Source organism: Bos grunniens, chromosome 18 (genome assembly GCF_055505025.1).
Source record: "Bos grunniens cultivar Pamir isolate PY7600 chromosome 18, Bosgru_T2T1.0, whole genome shotgun sequence".
Taxonomy (NCBI): domain Eukaryota; kingdom Metazoa; phylum Chordata; class Mammalia; order Artiodactyla; family Bovidae; genus Bos; species Bos grunniens.
In genome coordinates, this window is record NC_141182.1 from 58,740,126 (window position 1) to 58,750,802 (window position 10,677).

At 41.4% G+C, this 10,677-nt stretch overlaps 1 protein-coding gene across 1 annotated transcript; it reads left to right on the top strand.

Annotated features, from left to right (window-relative positions):
- Positions 1-5,689: 5,689 nt before the first annotated feature.
- LOC147354420 (vomeronasal type-1 receptor 4-like) lies at positions 5,690-7,274 on the top strand. The gene has a single exon (XM_086353967.1). It carries the CDS (start codon positions 6,211-6,213, stop codon positions 7,138-7,140), a length of 930 nt encoding a protein of 309 aa, XP_086210093.1. The 5' UTR covers positions 5,690-6,210; the 3' UTR covers positions 7,141-7,274.
- Positions 7,275-10,677: the final 3,403 nt, after the last annotated feature.

A 10,677-nucleotide genomic window follows, 5' to 3' on the forward strand; every position in this document is an offset into this window, starting at 1 on the left:
TGCAGCCATGAAATTAAGTGACGCTTGCTCCTTGGAAGGAAAGTTATGACCAACCTAGACAGCATATTAAAAAACAGAGACATTACTTTGCCAACAAAGGTCCATCTAGTCAAGGCTATGTTTTTTCCAGTAGTCATGTATGGATGTGAGAGTTGGACTGTAAAAAAAGCTGAGCACTGCAGAATTGATGCTTTTGAGCTGTGGCGTTGGAGAAGACTCTTGAGACTCCCTTAGATTTCACGGAGATCCAACCAGTCCATCCTATAGGAAATCAGTTCTGAATATTCATTGGAAGGACTGATGCTGGCTGAAACCCCAATATTTTGGCCCATGATGAGAAGAACGGACTCATTTGAAAAGACGATTATGCTGGGAAGGATTGAAGGCAGGAGGAGAAGGGGACAACGGAGGATCAGATGGTTGGATGGCATCACCGACTCTATGGACATGAATTTGAGTAAGCTCCAGGAGTTCGTGATGGACAGGGAAGCTTGCCATGGTGCAATCCATGGGGTCACAAAGAGTCAGACAAAAGAGTAGGCCACTAAAAATTGTGAGGGCATATCCCCTTATACTAGCTTCTTTCTCGTAAGAAACCATCACAGGAAGTAAAAATGCTCATAGTGTTGAAAACATTGATAATTATATAAATAATAAACAGTTCTCCTCTCATGGATGTGACATCATCTGGGTAGTCATGTTATATTACATGGCAAGTGGATTTTTCAGGTCCATTAAGTTTACTAAAGAGTTTATTCAAGATAGGGAATTTCCCCCAATTATCTGTGGGCCGAATGTAATTATTTCAATTCAGTTGCTCAGTCACGTCTAACTCTTTGTGACCGCACGACTGCAGCATGCCACGCTTCCCTGTCCAGCACCAACTGCTAGAGCTTGCTGAAACTCATGCCCATCAGGTCGGTGATGCCATGCAGGCATCTCATCTTGTCCTCCCCTTCTCCTGCCTTCAATCTTTCACAGCATCAGGGTCTTTTCCAATGAATCCAATCTTCGCATCAGGTGACCAAAGTATTGGTGCTTCAGGTTCAGCATCAGTCCTTCCAGTGGATATTCAGGACTGATTTCCATTAGGACTGACTGGTCTGATCTCTGTGCAGTTCAAGGAATTCTCAAGAGTCTTCTCCAACACCACAGTTCAAAAGCATCAATTCTTCTGTGCTCTGCTTTCTTTATGGTCCAACTCTCACATCCATACATCACTACAGGAAAAACCATAGCTTTGACTAGATGGACCTTTGTCAGCAAAGTAATGTCTTTGCTTTTTAATATGCTATCTAAGTTGATCATCACTTTTCTTCAAAGGATCAAGCATCTTTTAATTTCATGGCTGCATGTCCATCTGCAGTGATTTTGGAGCCCAAGGAAATAAATTCTGTCACTGTTTCCATTGTTTCCCCATCTATTTGACATGAAGTAGTGGGACCAGATGCCACGATCTTTGTATTTTCAATCTTGAGTTTTAAGCCAGTTTTTTCATTCTTCTCTTTCACATTCATCCAGAGGTTGTATAGTTCTAGAGTTCTTCACTTTCTGCCATAAGGATGGTGTCATCTGCATATCTGAAGTTATTGACATTTCTCCTGGCAATTGCTTCATCCAGCCTGGCATTTCGCATGATGTACTCTGCATATAAGTTAAGTAAGCAGGGTGAGAATATACAGCCTTGACGTACTCCTTTCCCAATTTTGAGCCAGTCCATCGTTCCATGTCCATTCTAACAGTTGCTTCTTGACTTGCATGCAGATTTCACAGGAGGCAGGTCAAGTGGTCTGGTACTGTCATCTGTTGAAGAATTTTCCACAGTTGATTGTGATCCACACAGTCAAAGGCTTTGTTGTATCCAATAAAGCAGAAGTAGATGTTTTTCTGGAACTCTCTTGCTTTTTCGATGATCCAGCGGATGTTGGTAATTTGATCTCTGGTTCCTCTGCCTTTTCTAAATCCAGCTTGTACATCTGGAAGTTCTTGGTTCACATACTGTTGAAGCGTGGCTTGGAGAATTTTGATCATTACTTTGCTAGCATGTGAGATGAGTGCAATTGTGTGATAGTTTGAGCATTCTTTGGCATTGCCTTTCTTTGGGATTGGAATGAAAACTGATCTCTTCCAGTTCTGTGACCACTGCTGAGTTTTCCAAACTTGCTGGCGTATTAAGTGCAGCACGTTCACAGCATCATCTTTTAGGACTTGAAATAGCTCATCTGGAATTCCATCACCTCCACTAGCTTTGTTCGTCGTGATGCCTCCTAAGGCATATTTGACTTCAGACTCCAGGATGTCTGGCTCTAGGTGAGTGTGAATGATCACACCATCGTGGTTATCTGGGTCATGAGATTGTTTTGAATAGTCTTCTGTGTCTTCTTGCCACCTCTTCTTAATATCTTCTGCCTCTGTTCGGTCCATACCATTTCTGTGCTTTATTGTGCCCATCTCTGCATGAAATGTTCCCTTGGTATCTCCAATTTTCTTGAAGAGATATCTCATTTTCCTCATTCTATTGGTTCCTCTATGTCTTTGCATTGATCAGTGAGGCAGGCTTTCTTATCTCTCCTTGTTATTCCCTGGACGTCTGTATTCAGATGGGTGTATCTTTCCTTTTCTCCTTTTCCTTTATCGTCTCTTTTTTTCTCAGCTAATTGTAAGGCGTCCTCAGACAACCATTTCGTCTTTTTGCATTTCTTTTTCTTGGGGGTGGTCTTGAACACTGCCTCCTGTAGAATGTCAGCAACCTCTGTCCACAGTTCTTCAGGCACTCTTTCTATCAGATCTAATCACTTGAATCTCTTTGTCACTTCCACTGTATAATTGTAAGGGATTTGATTGAGGTCATACGTGAGTGGTCTAGTGGTTTTCCCTACTTTCTTCAATTTCAGTCTGCATTTGGCAATAAGGAGTTCATGATATGAGCCACAGTCAGCTCCTCGTCTTGTTTTTGCTGACTGTATAGAGCCTCTCCATCTTTGGCTGCAAAGAATATAATCAATCTGATTTTGGTGTTGACCATCTGGTGATGTCCACCTGGTGTAGCGTTGTCTCCTGTGGCTTGAAATAGGGTGTTTGCTATGACCAGTGCGTTGTCTTGGCAAAATTCTGTTAGCCTTTGCCCCGCTTCATTTTGTACTCCAAGGCCAAAGTTGCCTGTTACTCCAGGTATCTCTTGATTTCCTCCTTTTGTATTCCAGTCCCCTATGATAAAAAGGACGTCTTTTTTTGGTGTTAGTGCTAGAAGGTCTTGTAGGTCTTCATAGAACCGTTCAACTTCAGCTTCTTCAGCATTGCTGGTTGGGGCATCGACCTGGATTACTGTGATATTGAATGCTTTGCTTTGGAAATGAACAGAGATCATTGTGTCATTTGTGAGATTACAGCCAAATACTGCATTTCGGACTCTTGTTAACTATGAGGGTTACTCCATTTCTTTTAAGGGATTCTTGCACATACTAGTACATATAATGGTCATCTGAATTAAATTCACCCATTCCAGCCCATTTTAGTTCACTGATTCCTAAAATGTCGATGATCACTCCTCCCATCTCCTATTTGACCACTTTCAATGTACCTTGATTCATGGATCTAACATTCCAGGTTCCTATGCAATACTGTTCTTTGCAGCATCGGACTTTACTTCCATCACCAGTCACGTTCACAACTGGGCTTTGTTTTTGCTTTCGCTCCTTCTCTTCATTCTTTCTAGAGTTATTTCTCCACTCCTCTCCGGTAGCTGGACAGCCTCATGTAAATCAGTGAAGTCAAATCACGCTCTCACACCATACACACACACACAGTACTCAGCATGGCTGCAAGAGTTAAATAGAAGACATGACACCATAAAACTGCTAGAAGAGAACATAGGCAAAACTTTCTCCAACATAAGTTCCAGGATCACCCTTGGAAGTCTCAGGATCAAAAAGACAGACTCTTACAGTTTGTATTACCTTTTAGGCCTGCCTTAATAAAATACAACAGCCTGGGAGGTTTAAACATAGATAGTTTTCATAGTTTTTCACATAGATAGTTTTTCACAGTTCTGGAGGCTAGAAGTACATGATCAAGTTGTCAGTGTGTTTGCTTTTTGTGAAGCCTCCTACTTGTATTTCATATTTTCTTTTAATTTTGCACTGATGCATTGGTTTTTAGTGGCATACTGTTTCATCTCCAGGATGCTCCTGAATTAAGTACTTGATAAAAGCATCAAGCCATCAGATCTAGGTGCTTTTATAACTATTTTCAAATCCTCACTTTTTTCTATTTATTTGTTCTGCACCCAATTCTTATCACAGGGTTCAATTATAATAAAGTATATTTTCCTACAAAATTTCCATAATAATTGGCTTTGTATTATGAAAATGAGTCTAGATTGATGTAAGTTGTGCCAGTGGTTCCTATCATGAGTTCTTAATGATGTTGCTCCTTTTCCTTTTGTCTCTTTGAATATACTTCCCAGGTATTTTGTCTCATTCCATTTCTTCACCAATACATTCATTGACGGTTCCATTCAATGGTTGAAGGTGAGGAAAGTACTAGTATTAGGGCAGAGATGCTCAGGGAAGTGAAGAATCCAGAAGGATGCAAATGGTTTGTGTCAGTCCCTAATGTGTGTGATTTCAGCATTTCTTCCTCGTGAGACCATCACCTTCAGGGATCCTGGAAAAGAAAATGCCTCTCAAGTACAGCCAGTTGTCTCTGAAGGGTGCTAACTAGAAACTTGTAATTGTTTCCAGTAATTAACAACTGAGAGAAAAGTTTCCAGAAGTGTTCTCAGCTCCCAGGCCTGCAGTCCCATAGCTGCTGCAGGTGAAATGATAATTGCAGTTTTGACAGGAGGGGAGGGGAGGACAGCGTCTCAAACCCATTTATCAGGATCTGGCTGCCTTCCTCCCACACACATACTGGGTATAATGACCATCCCACCAAGCCCTTGTCCTGCCAGCTGGAAGGTATGTTCGTTGTACTTTCGTCTGAGCAGCAGAGTCTGTGAGAGAAAGGCATATCAAGATTCTGGGTAAGTGATCAGATCAGAAACAGACACCAACACCAATTTGTTGACATTCTAACAAATCTAGTATGTCAGTTTATGAAAGACACAAGAGCACATGCTTTACAAGTGCTAAATTTTGCCTCTGTGTCTTGTATGTAATGTCAGTTGCAAATATTAATTCATTGCTAATTTATTCACTGGGCTCGGACAATAACACACTGTTCAGTATACGATTGGACAATAATAATTTTCTTTTGTGTTAAACTGTTTTATCACATGCTAGTGTTTTATTCCCTAAGGTTTATTGCCTACATATGATTATTCAAACATTTCTATCATATATGTTATTTCAGTTGTGTTTCTGTCATAGGAACAAGAGTCTTTCTGTTGCTATCCTCACAGTGAAGCATTCTTGTCTTCATGACATTGCCTTGTCCTGAGGCAGGTTCCTGCTGTATTCTACTGCCAGCAGTGATGTTCATGTATGAATATGCTAAGACTTTATTCAGAATACGTGGTATCATAGAATAAAGCTTTACAAATAAATGGAATCATGTTATATGAAAATTACAAAATACCACAAGTCTACAATCAATCATTGTGAAATCAAAATCAAATATAGATCTGGTTTATTATATGCTTGCAACTATCTAGCTGTTTGCATGGCTGGTGATCAGTGCACTCTTTTTTTTTTTTTTTTGTCTTTATCCATGCATCAGAGTTCATGGAATGTTAGATCCTGGACCAGGGATTGAACCTGGACCCTCTGCATTGGAAGGCAGAGTCTTAATCATTTAAGCACCTGGGAAGTTCCTTGAACCACTGTCTTGAATAGCCCAAAGGGATTCAGTCCTCACTCTGCATTAAGAAGCAGATTTGACAAATACTTAACCTGTCTAGGTGTAGGTTACACTCCTCTGTATAACCAAGGTCCCTTCAGTTCCTGCCTAATAAATTTGTGAAGAAGAAGAAGTGATCACATGAGTATATCCAGTGATTAATTTTACATATTAGTTCTCTTTAAATGTTATACATGGAACCCTTTAAAGGCTGCTGGTAACAGAAAACACAAGAAGCAAATATTTCCAAGTGGGAACTATTGTTAAGTGGAGAATATTGGATTACAGTTGACACTATGCATGTAGCCCATGCCTCATATTCCAACGCAGAACATTCTAACTCACAAGTACCAGTGACTGTGAACTGAAAGGATGGCCAGCAGCTTTTTCATAATAGGCATGATCATCTTAACACAAACCATGATTGGAATCCTGGGGAATTTCTCACTCCTTTGCAGTTATATCATCCTTCACGTCATGGGTTACAGGTTAAGGTCCACAGATTTGATCCTTAAGCACCTGATTGTGGCCAACTCCTTGGTCCTCCTCTGTAAAGGGGTCCCCCAGATAATGTCAATCTTTGGGTGGAAGCAGATCCGTAGTGATTTTGGCTGCAAACTTCTCTTCTTTCTGCACAGAGTGGGGAGGGGAGTGTCCATTGGCAGCATCTGCCTCTTGAGTGTCTTTCAGGTGATCACAATCAGTCCCTGGAACTCCAGATGGGCAGCTCTAAAAGTAGCAGCTCCCAAGTACGTGGTTCTCTCTCTTTTCCTGTGCTGGATCCTGCAAATGTTGGTAAATGTCATTTTTCCCATCTATATAACTGGCAAATGGAGTGACAAAAACATTACAAAGGAAAGAGACTTTGGCTACTGTTCTTCTATTCTTACTGACAAAGCTAAAGATGCCTCGTATGCAGCATTGCTGTCGTTCCCTGATGTTTTATGTTTGGGGCTCACGCTCTGGGCCGGCAGCTCCATGGTTCTCATCCTGTACAGACATAAGCAGCAGGTCCAACACATTCGTAGGACTGACGCCTCCTCCAGGTCCTCCCCTGAGTCCAGAGCTACTAAAACCATCGTTCTCCTGGGGAGCACCTTTGTCTACTTTTATATTGTTTCCTTCATCTTTCAAGTACTTTTGGCTCTTTTTGATCAACCCAGCCGGTTCCTTGTGGACATCTCTGTAATCATTGCAGCGTGCTTCCCTACTGTCAGCCCCTTTCTGCTCATGAGCCATAACTCCAGTGTACAAAGGCTCTACTTGGCCTGGATAAGGAATGCAAAGTCCTTACTATTATGAGAAAAGTGTGAATTTTATTTATTTCTATAATGAGCCATTGCCAGTTCATTTATTCACCCTCAGAATCCTAATTTAAATTTGGAATCTCAATATTATACCGGACATGCCAAGCGTCTTCTTCAATATAAAGACCAATTGAAATATATTGTCATGAAATATAAATATATCAATGAAGTTTGCTTGTAGAAAAGGAGTTCAGATTTATGCAATAAACAACAGGTCTTAAAATAATCTGCATATTATGAAGTGTTAAAATGTGTTACTTTCAGTCTAACAAAACGAATTTCCCAGAAATGAAGTAGGTATGGAATTATAGATAAAAGTATACATGAAGAGGGATCAGTGTGTACAGTAGTCAGAAATAAAATGGAAGAAATCAATGTCCTCACAGAGTAAAGAATACTGTTGGGGGCCAGCGTGAGGCACTCTGCCCGTGGCAAAGGTCATGAGGAAGGAGACTCGACATACGCAAAGGTGGGATCGAGCCTCAGGAGTCCCCCTGGAAATCCTCGAGCATCTACCCCCATAACCAGAGCCTGCCTACTTTACTACTTTGTGCTCTCACCTACACCTCTGACTTTACGGGGGGCTGTCCCCCACCACCTCTTTCGGAGAAGGAGTTAACTTAGAGGTCCAGTTAATAAAAACTCCTGGGCATGACAAGAGTGTTTTAACCTACAAACTCCTCTGAAGGTTCTCTAGCCTGCCTGACAGGCTTGTCCGGCCACATGTGATTGCTCACAGCCTCCCAACCGTGAGAGGCATGAGATGCTTTAAACCTTCTAAAAACAGGTTCCTTAGAAAAGTTAGAAAACCATTAGTATAAGTATAGTGGGCTGATTAGAAATTGTATTTTTGAAGGGTTTTTCATTTGTTGAGCCAATGTTTGTTGCTGAGTCTCCACATCCCCTGCCCTTACACACATTAATGAATATATAGAAGAGATAAGTATTAATCTTTGATATTAATCACGTTAGACCTTAGGCTAAGTAAATTCTTTCCTAAATTAAAACCCACTACACCCTCACCCTATAGGAATGTAACTTTACCTGGTACCTTCAGAAGGTGGAGTCTTTTTTAAGAATAATCACCCCTGGAGAAATAAGTGTCCTGGTTGACTGACCACTGTCACAAGGAGAGGGTCATAAATTGTCAGCAGGCCCCCTGGCCAGAAGATGATGTAACACTCCTAAGACTTCTGTATACATTTGTATGAAGCACCTGACTTTGATAAAAGTCAGGACTGCTGACCCCACGTGACTTTGGCATACATCTCAGTGTACAAAAGTAGACCATGGAAAATAAAGAATTGGGATCAGTTCCTCGAAAGACTGGTCTCCCCATGTCTCTCTCTCTCTGTCAAACTCTGGCTGAGTCTCCATCTGGACCGTGGAACCCGCCGTGCTTATTAATTATGCCTGGGCTTCTAATCCGACCAGGGAGGCCTCAGTGTCTCCTCTCCTTTGGGAGAATGGAAGGACGCTTGAGGCCTACATAAGTGGTGCAAACTTCTTGTCTTGAAGTTTTGTTGGTCTCCCGTGTAAGCCAAGCTACTCCGCCTCTTTTCTCCACTGAATATTCCTACTGAGCTATCCTCATTCTATTATTCTTTATATCTCTAATTAATATCTAATTGAAGCTATTGTATCCTGATCCTCGGCGACACTGTCCCCGCTTCAAACTCCCTGGATCAGCCGGGTCTGGACCTCGGCAGAATACCCTGGTTAGCACTCGAAGGTAAAATCAGGTGAGAGTTTGGGAGCCAGTTACAAGTTTATAGTTAACATTGTTAAGGGAAATGGCAGTATTTATTAGTCATGCAGGGAGATTAGCACATTAAAATATTTTCATGTAGAAATGAGCAGTTTGAAGTGAAGGACAATAAAAAACACACCAAAAGAAAAATATGTTTCAGCAGATTTAAAAAACGGAAATGTATTTGACATATAACATTGTGTAAATTTAAAGTGTAAGATTTGGTAATTCGTTACACATAAATATTGTAATATGACTGCCATTCAGTTCAGTTCAGTTCAGTCATTCAGTTGTGTCCAACTCTTTGAGACCCCATGAATTGCAGCACGCCAGGCCTCCCTGTCCATCACCAACTCCCGGAGGTCAGCACACCAGGCCTCCCTGTCCATCACCAACTCCTGGAGTTCACTCAGAGTGAACTCCATCACGTCCATCAAGTCGGTGATGCCATCCAGCCATCTCATCCTCTGTCGTCCCCTTCTCCTCCTGCCCCTAGTCCCTCCAAGCATCAGAGTCTTTTCCAATGAGTCAACTCTTCGCATGAGGTGGCCAAAGTACTGGAGTTTCACCTTCAGTATCATTCCTTCCAAAGAACACCCAGGACTGATCTCCTTTAGAATGGACTGGTTGGATCTCCTTGCAGTCCAAGGGACTCTCAAGAGTCTTCTCCAACACCACAGTTCAAAAGCATCAATTCTTCACCGCTCAGCTTTCTTCACAGTCCAACTCTCACATCCATACATGACTACTGGAAAAACCATAGCCTTGACTAGATGGACCTTTGTTGGCAAAGTAATGTCTCTGCTTTTGAATATGCTATCTAGGTTGGTCATAACTTTCCTTGCAAGGAGTAAGCGTCTTTTAATTTCATGGCTGCAATCACCATCTGCAGTGATTTTGGAGCCCCCAAAATTAAAGTCTGACACTGTTTCCACTGTTTCCCCATCTATTTCCCATGAAGTGATGGGACCGGATGCCATGATCTTCGTTTTCTAAATGTTGAGCTTTAAGCCAACTTTTTCACTCTCCTCTTTCACTTTCATCAAGAGGCTTTTTAGTTCCTCTTCACTTTCTGCCATAAGGGTGGTGTATCTGCATATCTGAGGTTATTGATATTTCTCCCAGCAATCTTGATTCCAGCTTGTGCTTCTTCCAGCCCAGCATTTCTCATGATGTACTGTGCATATAAGTTAAATAAGCAGGGTGACAATATACAGCCTTGACGTACTCCTTTTCCCATTAGTTCTCCTCAAATCTGTCACATCGTTAAATGTGAGAAATGTTTTACTAACTGTCTTGGCAAAGAGGAGCCCAGAGAGAGGTGACTACAATGTGAGATTTGGTATTTGGATCAGTTCTTTTAAAAGAAAATGGATATAAAGGAAAAATTGAGAAAATCCAAATAAAGTGTTGACATTAGTTAACTTCATCACTATTGGTTTTTTAATTATGGCAACTTTATACACCGAATAGAGGATTTTAAGAGTCAATGCATTGAGCGTGGGATACATGCGAACTCTGTAGAGTCTTGTCATTCTTGTAAATCAAAAGTTGTTCTAAAATAAAATCCTTCTAAAGAACATGGCTAGAATTCCCAATACATAATTGAGATAACTGCACAGTCTTTTCTCCTGAGCCTTCCCTTGGAATAAATACCAAGAGGGTAAGAGCCCCTCCTTGATTTTCAGCAGTCTCAGCTAAAGGGTGGGAGGAGGTAAGGGTCTCCTTCAGAGCACACATAGAAGCCTTGGGTTCTTTCTCTGGTGCTTGATCGGGGTATTC

Excerpts from the sequence above, each read along its gene's own strand:
- LOC147354420 (XM_086353967.1), top strand. The coding sequence starts at position 6,211 with ATGGCCAGCAGCTTTTTCATAATAGGCATGATCATCTTAACACAAACC.